Raw genomic sequence first — 18,891 nt, forward strand, 5'->3', positions numbered from 1 at the left:
GAGGGAGGGAGGGAGGGAGGGAGGGAGGGAAGGAAGGAAGGAAGGAAGGAAGGAAGAAAGAAAGAAAGAAAGAAAGGATAGACACTTAAAAAACAAAACCAGGAAACATTAAAATCCCAAGGAGCAAGAAAAACTAACAGACATGAACAGACAATTCATAAGAGTTAATGTGATGAAGGAAAGAGTCAAAAATATTCACACAGCAGTCTATACTCATTAAAAATTTTCATCATGGGGCGCCAGGGTGGCTCAGTCGGTTGAGCGTCCGACTTCGGCCAGGTCATGATCTCACGCTCCTTGAGTTCGAGCCCCGCGTCGGGCTCTGTGCTGACAGCTCAGAGCCTGGAGCCTGCTCCATCTGTGTCTCCCCCCCACCCCGCCCCCGCTTCTCTATACCCCTCCTCCGCTCATGCTCTGTTCTCTGTCTCAAAAATAAATAAACATTTAAAAGAATTTTTTTTCATCATAAAGTAATTAGTAACAGATCAAAAAAGTTTATGGGGTGCCTGGGTGGCTCAGATGGTTAAGTGTTTGACTCTTGCTTTCAGTGCAGGTCATGATCTCCTGTTTCGTGGGATCAAGCCCCATGCCAGGCTCTGTGCTCAGCACGGAGCCTGCCTGGGATTCCCTCTCTCCCTCTCTCTCAAAAGAAACATTTTTTTTAACAAGTTGGTAATACTGTATGAAAAAATATCAGAGAACTGTGCGCCATCTTTGTAGCGACATACGGATACACGTGTAGACGGACGAAGGCTGAAAGGGAAAGTGTCAAAAGGAAAGTAAGCATCACAGAGCAACGTGACGAGCGCTTATTAACACCGTCGGGCTGATTCGGCAGCTGCGACAGGGCACACACCCGGGGCTCTGAGGCGCCGCGTGAAGACCTCTGATGTGGCGTGAAAGCATCGCCGGGCTTAAAAAGGAACAGGGACTGGGGCGCCTGGGTGGCTCAGTCGGTTGAGCGTCCGACTTCAGCTCAGGTCATGATCTCGCGGTCCGTGAGTTCGAGCCCCGCGTCAGGCTCTGGGCTGACGGCTCAGACCTGGAGCCTGCTTCTGATTCTGTGCCTCCCTCTCTCTCTGCCCCTCCCCCGTTCATGCTCTGTCTCGCTCTGTCTCAAAAATAAAAAATAAACGTTAAAAAAAAAAAAGGAACAGGAACAGTGTCAGAGCGACACTCTCTGGCAGCAGTAGCCACACACCAGGCTAGGCACCCCTGCTCCTCCTTTCCTGGTGCGCGGTGAGCAGCACAGTCCCACACGCAGCTCAGGTGCCGGGAGGCGCCCCAGGAGTGCTGCGGGCTTGGTCCGCCATCCGTGTGGGCCTCAGGTGTGACGGCTCGCCCAGGTGTGATCAGTTGGCGCTGATTCTCTAGTCGAGGGGACCTAAGGCGATAGGTGTGTGACCTGAACTCAGCTCTACCAGGACCTCCTCATCCCTGAACCTGTCTCAACACCTCTCACCACGAAGACCTTCTCTAATACGAGCTGACAGCACAAGCGAATTCCCTGAGACCTCACGAAAAGGAGAACAAAACCTCCAACTCCCAGCTCCTTATCACGACGCAAACCTGTCTGCCATCTCTTTCCACTTCATCAGCATTTTTCGTGGTTGCCTCTCGATCGGAAGGTCAAGTCTCCGGAGAAAATAATCTACGACCCCCTGCTCCTCTAATAACAAGGGGACTCGGTAGATGGATGAGACATCGTGGACACAGATCACCTGCGGAGAAAGGAGCAAAGGTTATTAATAAAAACAAACAAAAGCTAACTGGGCGGGCACCCTCCTACTGGCTATGTCACCATCAGAAAATAACTTCCAGGGGCGCCTGGGTGGCGCAGTCGGTTAAGCGTCCGACTTCAGCCAGGTCACGATCTCGCGGTCCGTGAGTTCGAGCCCCGCGTCAGGCTCTGGGCTGATGGCTCGGAGCCTGGAGCCTGTTTCCGATTCTGTGTCTCCCTCTCTCTCTGCCCCTCCCCCGTTCATGCTCTGTCTCTCTCTGTCCCAAAAATAAATTAAAAACGTTGAAAAAAAAAATTAAAAAAAAAAAAAAAAAAAAAAAAAGAAAATAACTTCCAAATCTGAAAATGGCAAAAAGGGCAATTTTCTAGGAAAAGTAGAAATTACCCAAACCAACTCAAGAACAGAATAAAAAATTAGCGGCTAATCTCTTAAGAACATGGACGCAAAAATCCTTTAAAAAAAAAAAAAAATCACAGGGCACCTGGGTGGCTCAGCTGGTTAAACGTCTGACTTCGGCTCAGGTCATGATCTCGTGGTTTGTGAATTCGAGCCCCACGTCAGGCTCTGTGTTAACAGCTCAGAGCCTGGAGCCTGCTTCAAATTGTGTCTCCCTCTCTCTCTGTTCTTCCCCCGCTCATGCTCTGTCTCTGTCTTTCAATGATAAATAAACATTAAAAATTTTTTTTAAAAAATCACAAACCAAACATAAATGTAGTTTTAAAAACACTCATGTTCAAGTAGGATTTGTCCCAAGAACAATGGCTGTCAAACTTGGCTATACACTGAAATCACTTGGGAGACCTTTTAAAAATCCACAAGCCCATACTGCACCACACATCACTTAAACTAGAATCTCTGGGGCTGGGAAGCAGGCATAGCACTTTTCCGGGCTGAGTTTGAGAACAGCTGCATTAGGATATTTAACAGTGGGATTTACTACACGAACAGATTAAAGAAGGAAAACAAAATTTGCCTTAGTGGATGCAGAGTTAATAAAAATTCAAAACCAATCCATGATTAAAATTCTTGGTGTATGAGTAAAAGGGAAAATGTGAAAAATGTTTAAAAAAAACCACAGCAAACATCATTTTGTTCAATATTTAATATTAACGCTTAATATTTAAAGTCTGAAAGAAGGCAAAAGTGGTCACTATGACTACTTCTATTCAATAATGTACTAGAAATATTAGCCATTACAATTAAGTAAGAAAAAAAGCAGTGGCACCTGGGTGGCTCCGTCGGCTAAGTATCCGACTCGGGCTCAGGTCATGATCTCATGGTTCATGACTTCAGGCCCCATGTTGGGCTCTGTGTTGACAGCTCAGAGCCTGGAGCCTGCTTTGAATTCTGTGTCTCCCTCTCTCTGTTCCTCTCCCGCTCCCGCTCCCACTCCGTCTCTCTCTCAAAAATAAATAAACATTAAAAAAAAAAAAAAAAACAATTTTAAAGGGGCGCCTGGGTGGCTCAGTAGGTTAAGCATTCAACTTCGGTCAGGTCATGATCTCATGGTCCATGAGTTCGAGCCCCGCGGCAGGCTCTGTGCTGACAGCTCAGAGCCTGGAGCTTGCTTCAAATTCTATGCCTTCTCTCTCTGCCCCTCCCCCACTCACACTCTTATCTCTCTCTCTCCCAAAAATAAACAAACATTTAAAAAAAATTTTTTAAGAAAAAAAAATATATATGTGCTGGAAAATAAGAAAGTGCCAAGAATTTCATACACTATTACTGCTTATCCATAAAAACCATGAGCATTTACTGGTAAACAATCAAAACTAACAGAATTTCAGTAAGGCTGCTAGGCTTAAGATCCATGGACAGAAGTCTGCAAGATTGCTATACATGGGTCATATCTAATCAGGAAATTTAAGTTTAAAAACATGCCATTCATGTAGTTACAAAAATTATGAACACCTATAATTAAATCTAGAAAAAAACTTCACAAAGATAGTTGAATCTTTAAAAAGCACCTTTATGAAGAAATTATAGATTATTATTGAAGGACAGTCCTTCCAACAAATGGACCTAGAACTGACTATCCACAGGCAAAAAGATGAATTTCAACTTTTACTGGAAAGTTGCTATACATAAAAGTTAACTCACAGTGGATCCTAGGCCTAAACAAAAGACCTAAAATTATAAAAGTTTTGGAATGAAACAGAAGGAAATCTTTGTGGCATTTTTTAAATGGAGCTCTTGGATAGGATACCAAAAGCACAATCTATAAAGAAAAAAAATGGATAAACTGGAGTTCATCATCATGTAAAAGCTTTTGTGTTCCAAAAGACACCATTAAAAAAATAAGAGCCTTGGAGGAAAATGTGCAAACCATGTATCTAATAAAAGACTTTTATTCAGAATATGCAGAGAACTCCTAGAAGATAAGCAACTCAATTAAAAAACAGGCAAAAGGTTTGAAATTCAAATTTAAATCTAGAAACACCTGTCACATTTTTAACAGTGAATAATTTCAATAACCTAGTCTACCACGGAATTGAATTACCCTCACTTGCTAGGATAGAAATATCTCAAATAATTGAAGTGCATGATAAAAAGGTTGCTCGTAACAATGAAATTATTCTGGTGCGCCACATATAGTCCCCAATTTACAATGGTTCAACTTACTGTATTTTGCTTTGGGATGGTGTGAAAAACACACACAGCTGGCAGAAAGGGTACTCTGCATTTTGATCTTTTCCCAGGCTAGCAACAGGCCGTATCCTCTCTCATGGTACCCCCGCTCTCGTAGTGCCCAGCAGTGGCAGTGAGCCACGGTCCCCAGTCAGCCCCACGATCACCAGTGTGAAAAACCGATATGCTTACAGCCATCCTGTGCCCATACAACCACTCTGTTTTCTACTCTCAGTACAGTGTTCAGTAAACTACACAAGACATTCAACACTTTATTGTAAAATCGTCTTTGTGTGAGAGGATTCTGCCCACCCACAGGCTAATGTAAGTTTTCTGAGCACACTTAAAGTAGGTTAGGTGTACTAATTGCATTTTCGACTTAACGATGTTTTCAACTTACAACAGGTTTACCAGGATTTAGCTCTTTGTTAAGTCGAGGAAGATGTGGTCTTTAGCATGAAGCCGAATCCCTGAGACAGAGCTCCCAGATCAGGAAGCACACTAGGAACACTGATCTCAGGCCCCAGGCCTTGCTCACACCCTGACGCCTGAGCACCCCCCGAGATGGGGAGGTCAGAGGCTGTCCTGCTCTGCTCACTTCAATGCCAGGCCAGACTTTCTTACCCTCACTTCCATCCTCCTCGCTGTCCTGTAAATGGATGGATGAAATACAACTCTGCCGCTGATTCTCTCCTCTCCAGGCCAGCCAGGCTCCCCTCCTTCAGCCAAACCTCCTGATCCCCAGTAACCCACCAGCAAAACAAACCACCCACAATCTAGTCACAGATTCCTCGACCTCAACGTCCCTTCTCCCCTCCTTCAGCCAAACCTGACCAGAGCCACAGTCTCAACTTACCACCACCAGGACGTCCCCACCATACCCCAAATGTGAATTTCCTGTTCGGTGGGCACCCTCCATTAGCACAGGTCATGAAAAAGTCTAAAATAGGTTTAGGGGCACCTGGGTGGCTCAGTCGGTTAAGTGTCTGACTCTTGGTTTTGGCTCAGGTCGTGATCTCAGTTTCATGAGCTCGAGCCCCGCAACGGGCTCTACGCTGATGGTGCAGAGCCTGCTTGGGATTTTCCCTCTCTCTCTGCCCCTCCCCTACTCACACTGTCTGTGTCTCTCAAAATAAACAAACAAACAAACTTAAAAAAATAAAATAAGATAAAATAAAATAGGTTTGGAGCCTTTACCACCTCAGACACCAGGCACTAGGAGTATAAAGTTGAATGAGGTGGTCCTTGCCTTCAAGAAACTCAAAGTCTATGAGTGGAGGCAAACACAGATGGACACGTGGACACACGGACACACACACACACACACACACACACACTCACAGAGGGGCAGTAGGACAGGTTCACAACCAGCACCTGTAATAATACACACAGGTCACCCAAGAAAGACCAACCATGAGGTTTGGAGGTGATGTGGTTTGACAGGTAAAGGCTGTCAGACAATACTGTGTCCTGGCTGGACCCCAAGGGATGAAAATGAATAGGACAAAGCCAGGCCGACGGGGAGGGCGACCCATTCAGCATGGCTGGAGCAGAGTACAAGGAGTTGGGGAGAAGTGGCAGGAGGGGGCAAGGATGTTCAGAAAGCCAAAGAGGTAAGGTACTGGAGAATCACAGAGCCAACAGGAATCAGTTCTGGAGAACAGTCCAATGTCTCAAATTGGAAAAGGACAACAAGCCTCAGGAAAGCGGTGAAGAGACTTCCGGGTAACTAGAAATCCAACACGATTTACGTGAATATGAAATTCCTACTTACTTGTTCAGGTTCGACGTGGCAGAACATGGATATTTTCTCCTTCACCGATGTGTCCAGAGGATTTGAGCACCTGCACACAACCTAGCAGGAAAGAAAGTAAGCCGTTTGGACAGAAGGAAGGGATCACAAAGTTGGGTTTTTCTCCTGACTGAAATTAAAACAGACACCCGCTTCTTAAGCTGGATGAAAATGTTAACTCCGGCACAATGCACACCAACTATGAAAATATGACCTGTTTTCAAAGCTGAAATGCCTAAATCCCGCTCCGGAGAAACATTAAGGGGGGGGGGGGGGGGATGGTACAGATGAACACACAGATAATGAGCTACAGGAACCAACTGGGGTTTTTTCCTCAGTTAATGTCTTGGGCAGGGGGAGGAAGGGACAACAAATGACAGACAGAGAGGAGACACAAAGCATGACCTCATGCATGCCCATGAGGAAATCTTTGTAAAAGGCAACCCCACTTCAAAGCACTAACCCTGTTTCTCCACCACCAACGAAAAGCATGCCAAGAAAACAGACGTCTTACCTGCTGTGAAGCAGAAATTTTGTTTGTTTTTTTTTAAACTGAAGTATAGTTGATACACAATGTTGCAGTGGCTCCAGAAAAACAACCTAATGATTCAACTCTATACCCTTCGCTCTGCTCACAAGTACAGCTACCTGTGTCACCACCACAGGACGCCATTACACCACCACTGACCATATTCCCTCCGCTGTGCCTTTCATCCCCTTGACTTATTCATTCCATAACTGGCAGCCTGTGTCTCCCATCCTGCCCATCCCCCCACCGCCCCTCCCTCTGGCAACCACCAGTTTGTTCTCTAGATGTACGGGTCTCTTTTTGTTTGTTTTGTTTTTTAATTCCATATAAGTGAAGTCATACGGTACATGGAAGATTTTTTTTTTTGCATTAAAAAAAATTTTTTTTAATTTACTTAAATCCAAATTAGTTAACGCATAGTGTCGTACTGGTTTCAGGAGAGAGAAGAGCCCAGTGATTCATCACTTACTTGTAACACCCTGTGGTTAGCCCAACAAGGGCCCTCCTTAATGCCTATCACCCATTTAGGCCCTCCCGCACCCACCTCCCCTCCAGCAGCCCTCAGTTTGTTCTCTGGATTCAAGAGTCTCTCATGGTCTGCCTCCCTCTCAGTTTTTATCTTATTTTTCCCATGAGAGAGAGATTTTAATTAAGCATACAAGATCAAGCTTGAAACCAGGGAATCATAAAATCTTACCAGATCTGGAGAAAGCCCGAGCCCTCTAAGTTCCCGAACACTATTCTGGGTGGGTTTAGTTTTCTGCTCCCCTGTTGAACTTGGCTATTTTACAAAAGGGAAAAAAAAAAAGTTAATTTCTCTATGATAAAAAATTTGTTTAAGTATGACTTTTCTCTGAACTTCCTTTATTGATCATTTATCTAATTTAGTTTTTATTTTTGTCAAAGGTACTCGTGCATAGATTTTAGAGTCAAATGGTTCTACAAGGTCTGTTCTGAACAACAGGACAGTGAACCCCTCCCCTTCCTCGAACCCCAGGGGTAGCCAATCTTCCACTCTTAAATGATCCTTCTGGTATGCTTCCCGCTACGTCCAGACATGTAGTTTGAAGCATTTTCTATTGATTTCCATGTTAGAGGAGGAACCCTCTCCCTCTATTACACACGCACCTGTCCCGTGCCTGCAGCCCATCTCATGATACCTCTCCAGTGTTAACATGTGTTTGAGTATTTAAATACTGCCCACTTGGGAGTGCCTGGGTGGCTCAGTCAGTTAAGCATCTGATTCTTGATTTCAGCTCAGGTCATGATCTCCCGGTGCATGAGATTGAGCCCCACACTGGGCTCTGCCCTGGCAGCGTGGAGCCTGCTTGGAATCCTCTCTCTCTCTCTCTCTCTCTCTCTCTCTCTTTGCTTCTCCCCTGCTCAAGTGCACGCATGTACGCACTCTCTCTCTCAAAATATACAAACATTAAAAAAAAAAAATTCCCTTTGCTCTAGCTGTAGTGGGGTTTCACCGTATAGTAGAGACAAGTGGGACTTTTTTTTTTTTAAGTTTATTTAGTTTGAGAGTAAGTGTGAGTGGGGGAGGGGCAGAGAGAATCCCAAGCAGGCTCCGCACTGTCAGCGCAAAGTCTGACACGGGGCTCGAATCCACAAACCACAAGCTCATGACCTGAGCAGAAGTCAGATGCGTATAACTGACTGAGCCCCCCAGGGCCCCCAAATGGGACATTTTCAATCCGCCACCTTCAACCGCAACTTCCCTGGCTAATTTTCCAAATGTTTTCCATCTGAGCTTTTCCAAAAGTCTGATTACAGTAATTTTAAATTCACAAAGACGGTCTTTCTTCCCTGCATCTCACGCACCTAAAATAGACAAGGAAGGAAAAGGACCCTCTTCTCTCTCCTTCCCACCTCCACAGAGTAAAATTCGAATGCCTTACCTGAGGGACTAGACTGACGTGAATATTACAAAAGTTCTCTCTTTTGACCTTGAACTGGAACTGACGGAAGGCCTCAATAAAGGGCATGCTTTCTATATCTCCCACCGTTCCACCGAGCTACAAGAACAAAGTTCTGTTAGAGATCAAGCACTAACCCTTCCTTTCATGGGTCAGTTTTCGGACAACTGCGCCCCATTATCTCAGCTCAGCAATCAGTAACAGCATAATGTGGACTCTCTGAGCGCAGTTCATGTCACTTAGCAGTAACTGACATTTCTTTACCCTGAACAGTTACTTTTCTGGACAGGCTCTCCATTCCCCAAAGTTATGGATCTGGCAGATCTGGCCAAGAAAAAGCCAGGTGAAAGATATACTAGAAACTTTATTCATACCAGTCACGAAGCCAAGAAACCTAAATCTTATCTACTTAGCCATAAATAACTGTTGTGTGACAAAGTATGAGTAATAGGCTGATGGAATTTCTGAGTCCTCTATTTTACATCCAACGGCTAGGACCAGCAGAGCAGGAGTAAAGAAACTGAAAGCAACGGGGCTCATTCAGAGATGAGAGGATTCCCACCAGAGGAGAGATGAAGGTCAGCTGACTTTCTCAAGAGAGAGAGGAAAATGTGTCCTGCGGCTCTTACTGGTACAGTCATGATAAGTGAATGAAGAGGCTCACTCTGAACCTCTGATGGCTTGCACCTACTCCCTTTCAACGGCCTGGCCCCATCCCAGGATTGTCACTGTGCCCTTACCTGTCCCACTGTGGTTAGGGTCAAGGGCCTCACAGACCACTGTCTTACCAGGTGCTGATGGCTGACTAAGGAGGTGAATGTGTGTGTACACTTGGTTAGAAAAGACTCCTACAAACCTCAATAACACACACTTGAGGCTCTAGGCCGTCTTCATCCACGGGTATTAATGCCTGTCTCATGACCCACTCTTGGATTGCATCTGTGATGTGAGGGACAACTGGAAAAGAGGAAAGAGGCACGTAACATACACTTTCCTATCAACACTGGTGGAGGGAGATACACTTACTATGACAACAAACGGCTGCAATCTTTGCCTGGAGCGGTGAAGGGGTCATAAACATATTTTTGAGACCACTCTTACATGGCGTTAAGAAATCTTTGAGCTCCAGGGCGCCTGGGTGGCTCAGTCGGTTGGGCATCCGACTTCAGCTCAGGTCATGATCTCGCGGTTTGTGAGTTCGAGCCCCGCATCGGACTCTGTGTTGACAGCTCAGAGCCTGGAGCCTGCTTCGGATTCTGTGTCTCCCTCTCTCTCTGCCCCTCCCCCATTCATGCTCTATCTCTCTCTGTCTCAGAAATAAATAAACATTAAAAAAAAAAAAAAATTAAAGAAATCTTTGAGCTCCCACTGTCTGTGGCCTCCTTTCCAGGTTTCCAAGTCGTGGCTAGAAGCACAAGAGGGTAAGGCCAAGAGTATATCCTGAACCCGCATCAGAGCCCTGGCCCCTCTGCAGAGGGCACCAGGGCTGCACCACCATTCAACAGACCCTGTGGCCGCCACACCACTACTGCTGAAGGCTGGCACTTCACACCTGGGTGCCTTCCAGGCCCCTGTTCCATTATGTTCCAGTTTATCAGAGGATACACAATCCACAGATAAGAGAGAGTACAGGACAGCGGGGTGGTCAGGAGCACAGCATCTGGGGCCAGAATGTCAGATTCGAACCTCAGTTCCACCTCTCATTAGGTATGGATCCTTGGGACACCGCTTAACTATTCTTAAGCTCGATTTCCCTATCCGCTAAGTGGAGATAACAGCTTCCACCTCATAAAGTTGTGCAAATTTCATGAGCCACCACTGGTAAAATGCTAAGCAGAGCGCCTAGCATGCCAGTGCTCAGCAAAGTCAGCCAGCGCTGAACACTTTTTAAAACCCTAGCTGTCGGGCCAGAAGGCAGGTTCCTAAGGGGCAGGGATTACTGTTTAACTTGCTCTGTATTTAAGCAGCAGTGCCTCAGGCACAAGGATATTCATTATCTACTGCACACACAGCAGCCAAAGGGATCTTTTAAATATGCAGTTTCCCCCCATCCCATGTTTTAAACTCTTCAATGGCTTCCCACCGCTCTGAGTAAAATCCAAACTCCAGGCCAAGGCCCAAAAGGCCCTACATAACCTGGCTGCAGCCCACCTCACCGCCCCCACTCCCCACACCCATCCCCCTGGTCCCCTGGCCTGACTGTAGCCTCAGGCCTCAGGCCCCTCCTCCGCTTGTCCCCTGGCTGGCCTCTCTCCTCCAGAATGCCCCCTCGTGGAGTCTCCCTAACCACCTGTCCAAACTGGCCGTCCCCACGCATTCTCTCTCCTATTTCCTTCACAGCTCTTATCAGACATCTTGTTTCATCTGTTTGTTTTTGTGTCTCCCACGCGGAAGCCCCCATGGGGGCGGTAGCCTCGCTGGTCTCCTTCATCCATAGCCCCAGCGCCAGACAGGGTATGTCCGCAGTGAGCATTCAAGAAACATGTGACGAATGAATGCACACAAGAATGAATTCGCTGGAGGCCTAGAACAACAAACCGTATGATCGAGATCATCTTAATTCCTAACTGATCCCCTTTCTACGTGTCAGGAACTCAGGGAAACGGTGTCACGCAGCTCTTTTCGCCCTCCACGCAATCAGCAGAGCCAGGTAGTTAGTAACTCCATTTGGCAGAAAAGAGAGCCAGATCTCAAAGAGGTTAAGTAATCTGCCTGTGTTCACAAAGCTGGTAAGTGGCAGGGCTAAGATCTAAACATGGGCTAAGCCGGGGCTAAGTGGCTTTCAATTTAACAAAGTCTAAAGCCAAGGGCAGATTCACTCTCATAACTCAGAGAAAAGCCACTTTTCAGCAAACCTCTCCCACCCCCCCAAATTTGGACTTAAGCCATCACACTATACCAGTGGTTTTCCAACCCCACCTTTTAAGAGTGGCAATTTTCTCAAATGAACGCTGTGCAAAACCCCAGGGCAGCAGGCGAACATAAGTGAGGCTGGCTGGTAAAAGGGCAGGAGACCCAGAGAGCCACTTCTCAGACTCCCACAGGCCCACGCACACCGATGACCAGCCTGCAGACCAACGTACACAACGCACGTTCTTGTCCTACCACTGTTTACAAGTGGGTCCCACATGCACAACATATATACACGGCCTGGCTGACTGCCCTGATCTAGCTGCCTTCGTCACTTCACACCCATCACTGTTGTAAAAACAACAGCTCTCTGGGCTCAAATCATGCCAGACTGATAGCTTCAGTGGCATTCATACAGCAGCAGGGGCTCCTTCAAATTACTTTTTGGGTAAACAGCCATACAACTCTAAATTTTCAACGGAAGGCATGGTTCAGTAACAATACCTGGACGCTTTCAGGCTGAAATTGCATGAAAAGTAAATTTTTGTTCACAAAAGAAAAGCAAACTGCTTAAGGTTTTCACACCTTGAGGGCAAATCCAGTTTTACCTTGAACGGTTTTCCCCAAGTAATCTCCTTTGCGTTCCTTGTTAATGACGTACTGGTAGATCTTTCCAGTGGTCAGATTATTGTCCTTGGTGAGGCGGATGTCTAGGAACCGCTCATAGTTCCCTAGATCAAGGTCTACTTCACCACCATCATCCAGCACAAAAACCTCGCCTGCGGTGAATAGTGAAAACGGTCAGGGTAAGTGAGAAACACCCATGTCATGGCAAATGTGAGGCTCAAAATATAAACACTCAAATAGAACAAAGTCTGCATTACCTGGACATGAAGCAGAGAAATTTATTTCTAGAAAACTAAATATGACACAAAAGAAAGAAAAATATCACCAACCATTCTCCAGAAGGCAATAGCTTACTTCCAGCCTATCAACAAGCTCGGTCTGAATCAGGAAGTTATAAAATAGCATTGAACGGAAGGAAATCATAGCCTCAAGGGCGGTGGAGACAGGGAACTTTACAGGAGTGTGGTATCTGCTGCCTAAAGAGAAAGAACTTTCAACAATGCCTACTTGTGCAGCAAAAGGTTTCAAACGTGATAAAAGCATGATTTCCTTCAAAGCTCACACTGGATACTAAGGTCCTGCTGATTACAAAAACCAGCTTCTGGGCTACACTTTAGTCCCAAAGTTGTGAAACTCCAAGTTTCTCCCATTCCTTTGTTTGACATTCATTCCTTGAGACGTCATTCTAGAAGTCTTGCCCAGAATGGTTCATTCCTACCATCACAATAGGAGACCAGCATAAAAACTGGAAAGGGAAAAATGTCTTATTTTTTCCCCCTCAGAGAGGGGTTTCTATTATAGAAATCTCTAGACTCTAATCACTATGTTGCCTATTTAGATTTCTGCTTCCTCTCTGTCTAGGTGAGAAAAACAGATTCTGCTAATGCTAAGGACCTTTTTGGAAGGCAGGAAATGCAAGTCACGTAATACAAAATACACACAATTTCCAAGGGCTGATGTACATTCTTCCACATACTCCATAATTATTATTTTAACAAAAGAAAGAAATGCATCGTGCTTACCATGCTCATAAGGAGAGAATGTTCCCGCATCAATGTTAATGTATGGGTCAATTTTAATTGAAGTTACATGTAAACCGCATGATTTCAGTATCGTGCCTACGCTGCTGGCGATGATTCCTTTTCCAATTCCTGATATAACACCACCAGTAACTAGAATGTACTTCATTTTACTTTTTGACCTGGGAATGGAAGAAGGAAAAATTACAGATAAAATATATTTCCACAAAGCAAACGTATCTGGGTTCAAAGGCTAGCTGTACTGCTTCCTAGCTATGAACCCCCCCTGGGGAGCCTCAGTTTCCCTCTCCATCGCACGACTTTAGAAGGTTGTTATGTGATGTGAGCTCCTAACAAACATTTCTTAGGATCACTGAATGGCTTTAGTCAAACAGGAGTTGAAAAACAATGACTAGTCACATAATGTAGCTTTTGTTTAAAGCTCTGACAACCAACAACCTTGAGAGACGACCTAATAAAAAAATAAATTTAATAATCTGACAGAACGCTATGCCCCAAACATTGGCTGACATAGCCAGCAGACCCCGGGGTTCAAAAGCAGGTGCCTCATTATTTTCCCTGCATGGGAGAAACAACGTCTCAATCTTGGATGAGCCCTGGATTGCCTGATTGCCCCACAAAAGAGAATGTCTTTGACTAACCTACAATGTATCCCCAAGAAAAGAGAGCTTCACTAGGTTACAGAAGACAGAATAAAAGAACTTCAACATTTAAAAGGAGTTGCAATTAAGCCTAAAAATCCTTTAGTTAAAGGTAGTTTGCTCCTGTAGTTAATAACTTACTCCTTCCCAGTTGTACGGCTGTTTAACTCAAAACTCTCTCCGAGCTATAAAATGAAGAGAAACCATATATACTGGAGGAAAGGAACATCAGATAACAAACCAGCCTGAAACACATAATGGGCAGAGGACTCAAAGAGAGGACAGATCCCATTAAATCCAAAAAGCTGTACAGCTGTGGCCGGGAATGGAAGCAGCAGATGTGGTGACAGATAAAAAGGGTGGGTGGATGGAAGAAACCGCAGAGGCAAGAGGCGAGGTGACAGCAACAGGCTGGCCAGGGAGAATTCATCACTGGCCCTAGCTTCAGAGGCTCAGAAACATCATTTAGTCAGTAAACCCAAATGTGATCAAAACACAATCACCAAGTAGAAGAGAATGCTTGCTTTGGCATGGTCAGGACATTTTCCTCCTCTGGGAACACTTCATGTGAAGCCAGTTTATAATAAAAATAAGCTAAGAAAGGAACAAGGAAACCAGGGAGTTCTGCCTGAAGCATTCCCCCGCCCCACTCCCCAAGGCAGAAATGAATACACTTGGCAAAGTAAGAATGTTCAGAATGACTCCCCCCTTGGATAGCAAGGAAGACAACCAGACCGTGACTTGCTCTTGCCATTGTTATACCATTTCCAAAAGCATGCTCCTTGGTTTCTGCAAAATGTATGTGGGGTTCCCATAAAGCATTTTATGGACATAAAAATCAGAAATGTTGTTAAACAGTCAATTGGTTTAATGCCAGATCTCCAGTAGCCTTTAATAAGTTAATATGCTCTGTGATCTCCCCAAACGGGCATACAGTGTAGTTTCCCCAAAACTTGTTTGACCCCAAGTCCCTAATATTTGGGGGGGGGGGGGACACTACTCTGTCACCTCACAGTGAAACATATCCTTACTGACACACGAATTATCAGACTTGGCTACATTTTAGATGTGTTCTATCCAGGGATATCCCTGACACTATAGAACTAAATTCTCAGAGTAAATTTTAGATGTTCCTAGAAATTTCTCAGAGTGGGTTATGGAGCAGGTTACTTTTACAGAAGACTCCTTCTTCATCCGTTTGTATTCGACTTGCCCCAATTTTACCTGAAGAGGGTAACACCTCTCTTGAGGGAAGATTCTTGCAGCCTCCCACAGTGCCTGGCAATAAAGACCCCAATGGGCTCCCAGACCAGGTAGGAGAGGCTGACAGGACCCACTCACTCACACAGATGAGCGACCCCCTATGTAGGTGCTACCGTGCTGGACACTTTGGGGACCACAAAAGTTTTTGGTTTTTTTTTTTTTTTACTTCTATTTGCATTTATTTTATGCAGAATTTATTCCCAGGCCATAGGTTTTTGTTTCTCCAGTTTCTTCCGGGATCTCTTTTTCTTCGGCAACCTCCTCTCCCGGTTTGGGAACTAGCTGCTCTTTCCCAGTAAGGACCATCTCCGCGTGGCAGGAGAGCTCACGTGTGGGTTGAACCGACCACGGGCCCTGTAAGTTCTGCGCCGCAGCTTGGGGGCTTTTGTTCACCTGGATGTGCCCAATAACCAGAGAATCTACATCTAAACCCTTAAGTTCAGCATTCTTCTCTGCATGTTTAAGCATGTGCAGTAAAAATTCAGCCCTCTTTTTGGGCCACCAACCCCGTGTCCAGCCCCACGGTTTGGCCTGGGCACACCCACACCTACCAACTCCACCACTCCAGTGACACGGAATAGCACACGCTGTGTCTACAAAGTGACATCTTTCAGATACTTGGTGGCTTTTTGGATATGCATACCCTTGATGGCCTGGGAAGTTTCATGTGTGTTCTTAAAGTGAACACAAAGATTTGAAACCTCTTGACTTGCATGATTTCGTAGGGTCTTCTGGGTCAAGTGAATAGCAAACCATTTTCAGAGATCACCTCAGGCTGCTTATGGGAAGAGCGGGGACCAGAAAACTTCACCAGATCTGGGCTCATATCACAAGTTGCTGGCAGTCCGGTTAGAGACAAAACATTTACAAAGAAATGAGTAATCCACTGATGGTGGGAAACAGGGACAACATACGAAAGGCACACATGGAGAACAGAAAGCAGAAAGCTTTCAGTGGCAAGACCAGGGTATAGATCATGTCCTAGCAGAGGAACGTGAGAGAAATTAAGGCTGGGAGAGGATCCAAGTTGCTCCTGCTTAGTAGACCTGAGACCTGCAACAGGTCTTCAAGGACTGACAGCAAGAAATAAAGCATGGAGAAGGCAACAGAGTGAACAGGAAGGTGAAGGCCATCTACAGAAAACAGATGCAGGGCCAAGAAGAGGGGGTGGGGGGTGGAGGGTGCCTGTGGGAAGACAGTGGGAAATAAGCTGGAAATGTAGGCAAGGGTCCAAATCATGTGGAAACCTTAATGTCCAATCTGCACTTTATTCTGAAGAGGATGGACACATGGGAAAGTTTTCAAGCACAGAAGTAACATATATTAAGAGGTATCAGGGGTGCCTGGCTGGTTCAGCCGGTAGAGCATGCAACTCTTGATCTCGGGGGTGGGAGTTCGAGCCCCACGATGGGTGTAGAGATTACCTAAAAATAATCTTTAAAAAAAACTGCATCAGAGGAATTCAATAAAAATGGCAAGGGTGGGGGGGGGGAGCTTTTTTGTCGATAAAAATGTTTTGAGATCCACCTCCAGCCCTACCACTTGTGTACTGAGACCTGTCAAGTCACTCAAGGTGTCCGAAGCCCGGGTCCTTAAATCGGAAAAATGGGTGATTCCCGCATCGCCTGTCACCAGGATTGCTGCGGATTGGAAATTATGAGTGTGGACCTACGTGTGCCACGCAAACGTAGTGAACTTCTTTAAAACGCGGCATGCTCACTACGAGCGGCCAGGAGGAGAGCGCGCCGGCTGTGGGGCCGAAGGGGCCGCACCCCGAGCCCGGACGAGCTGCAAGGCCCCTTCCGCCCACTGGAGCCGGGGCGCGCCGGAGGGGCCGCGGCCAGGCCGCCGAACCCATCCCCCACGCGGCAGCGCGTCTCAGACCTTGAACCGCCTCCCAGCCAGGCTGCGGCCGTGCCCCAGGGTCGGAGGGGCCAGGGCCCGGGCAGTCCCCAAGGAGGGGCAGCCGCCGGAGCTTCTCCCGGAGGGCTGAGCAGAGGGGCTCCGGCGCCTCTACTGCCCTCCCGGTCCCACGCGTCATCCCCGGCCCCCTGCTCAGCCGAGCCAGGTCGCGCTGCAGCGCGTACTGCCGGCCCCCGCGACCCCGGCCCCGCGGCCTTTCCCGCCGCCCCACGCCCCTTGCGGCCCGGCTTCCCAGCGGCGCCCGGCCACGCGGCCCCGCGCGCGGGAGCCGGCTCCTAGCCGGCCTGGCCGCCCGCCCGCCCCACTCCCGTTAGGCACGCAGCCCATTGGTCAGGCCGGCGAGCCACGTCACCCTTGATTGGTGGGAGCGGTGTCTATCAGCCGGCGGTGTGGCTGTCCCGCGCCGGGTTCAGCTAGCGCCGCCGATTCCTGCAAGGCAGAACAGTTCCCCCAGGATCCCTGGAGTCAGCCTACCTGAGGCCGGCTTCCAGGCCTGCCGTCGGCTAAGGATGTAGGTGTGCGACGCGCGCGCTGGGCCCCAGGCCGCCAGTGAACAAGCCCCGCCGCATGCGCCCGGCAGTCTTTCACGGAGGCGGGCTCCAGGCGGTGCGCACGCAGAGGCGGGGGGCGGGGCGGGCGCGAGGGCCCTCCCAGGGGCGGGGTCTGGGTGAGCGGGGCGCAGGGCCCCGAGTGCGCAGGCGCGGGGGAGAGGCGCTTTCTCCTCGGCTGGGGCTGGTCTGCGGGCTTGTACCCGGGCTGCTGACGCCCGGAAGACGCAGGCGTTGGAGACCCGGCAGGTTGTGGCTTTTCTGCCTTGCGTCTTTTGTTCGCAGTCGGTGATCCAGGCTTCCTCTCTTGCGGAGGAGGTCGTGTTTGGACTCAAACCTGGCAAATCCGTCCTCTGGCCCCAGCAGCCTTCGAGAGGAGGCCAGATCCATCACGCCGTGTCTCCGAACCTTCTGGCGCCGTGAGCACCACGTTCACGCCAGCTGGTGGGGCGACCCCAGCCCATCTCTCCCGCCACGCCCTCTGGACCGAGGGACAGCGGCAGTGTCACCCCCTGCTGGCCTCTAAATGAGAAAGCCTAGAAGGGCGCCTCAGCTCCAGCTCCTTCCTCATCTGGCTTCCTTGCCCCCGCATCTGCCCTGAGCGCAGCTGCTTTAGATGGAGAAGGGTCCAGAAAAGACATAGTTTCCTCCGGCTAATAGTCATTGAGCACCCACTGTGTGCCACACGCTGGGCTGGGCTCCAAAGGACCCTGTCCTGGGTATAACGACGTAGTGGGGCAAATTGATCAGCCAATTACACTTCATCGTGATTTTCATAATTTTTTGCTGCTGGAGTGCCCAGTGTGGGGACTGACCAAGTCTGGTGGGCATTGGGGATGCAGTCAAGAAGTCTTCTCCGAAAAAGCAGTTTAAAGCTGAGAACTGAAATTTACTGGCAAAGAATGGGAAGGGCGAGGTGGGGAGTAAGAATGAGTGAGGCAGAAAGAAAAGCTTGTGTGAAGGCCCTGAGGCCCAGAAGAATGTAGAACAGCTGAATCATCAGGCCAGTGTAGCTGCATTGGAGAGAGCCAAAGGAAGAGAGAATATGAGATCAGGCTGGAGAGGTGGGGATGGCCATACCATGCAGAGCATTATAGAGTAAGTTAAGGATTTTGTTTCTCCTACAGGCAGTAGAAAAACCATAGAAAATTTTTTGAGGAGGGGATTTTGTTTTTCTTTTGAATAGCGGATACACGCACATGGTTAATTTTTTTTACTGTGAACACTACACAAGGGTACTTGAAAAACTTCTCACCTCTGTACCCCGATGCTCCTGTTTTCTTCCCTAGAAGCAATTTGTCACAAGCTCTTGTAATCACTTAGGAAAACGACTCCAACAAATGGTTTCCAAGGAACCGGTTGGGAGGCTTCCGTAGTGGCCCAAAG

The 18,891-nt window shown here is 47.5% G+C and overlaps 1 protein-coding gene across 2 annotated transcripts in view; it reads right to left on the reverse strand.

Annotated features, from left to right (window-relative positions):
• The window catches only part of CTPS1 (CTP synthase 1), a 31,041-nt gene extending 13,467 nt beyond the window's left edge, over window positions 1-17,574 (reverse strand). The window contains exons 1-8 of one of the 2 annotated variants that reach the window (XM_049617406.1): window positions 17,432-17,574; window positions 13,113-13,291; window positions 12,072-12,242; window positions 9,470-9,570; window positions 8,596-8,712; window positions 7,389-7,472; window positions 6,145-6,225; window positions 1,570-1,721 (exon numbers count right to left, since the gene is read on the reverse strand). In XM_049617406.1, the coding sequence (XP_049473363.1) occupies window positions 1,570-1,721; window positions 6,145-6,225; window positions 7,389-7,472; window positions 8,596-8,712; window positions 9,470-9,570; window positions 12,072-12,242; window positions 13,113-13,278 (872 nt within the window). In that variant the 5' untranslated portion in view covers window positions 13,279-13,291; window positions 17,432-17,574. Of the gene's footprint in view, window positions 1-1,569; window positions 1,722-6,144; window positions 6,226-7,388; window positions 7,473-8,595; window positions 8,713-9,469; window positions 9,571-12,071; window positions 12,243-13,112; window positions 13,292-17,309 lie in introns of both variants that reach the window. The other variant, XM_049617408.1, reaches the window with a different exon arrangement.
• Window positions 17,575-18,891: the final 1,317 nt, after the last annotated feature.

The sequence above is a fragment of the Panthera uncia genome, assembly GCF_023721935.1.
Source record: "Panthera uncia isolate 11264 chromosome C1 unlocalized genomic scaffold, Puncia_PCG_1.0 HiC_scaffold_4, whole genome shotgun sequence".
NCBI classification, from domain to species: domain Eukaryota; kingdom Metazoa; phylum Chordata; class Mammalia; order Carnivora; family Felidae; genus Panthera; species Panthera uncia.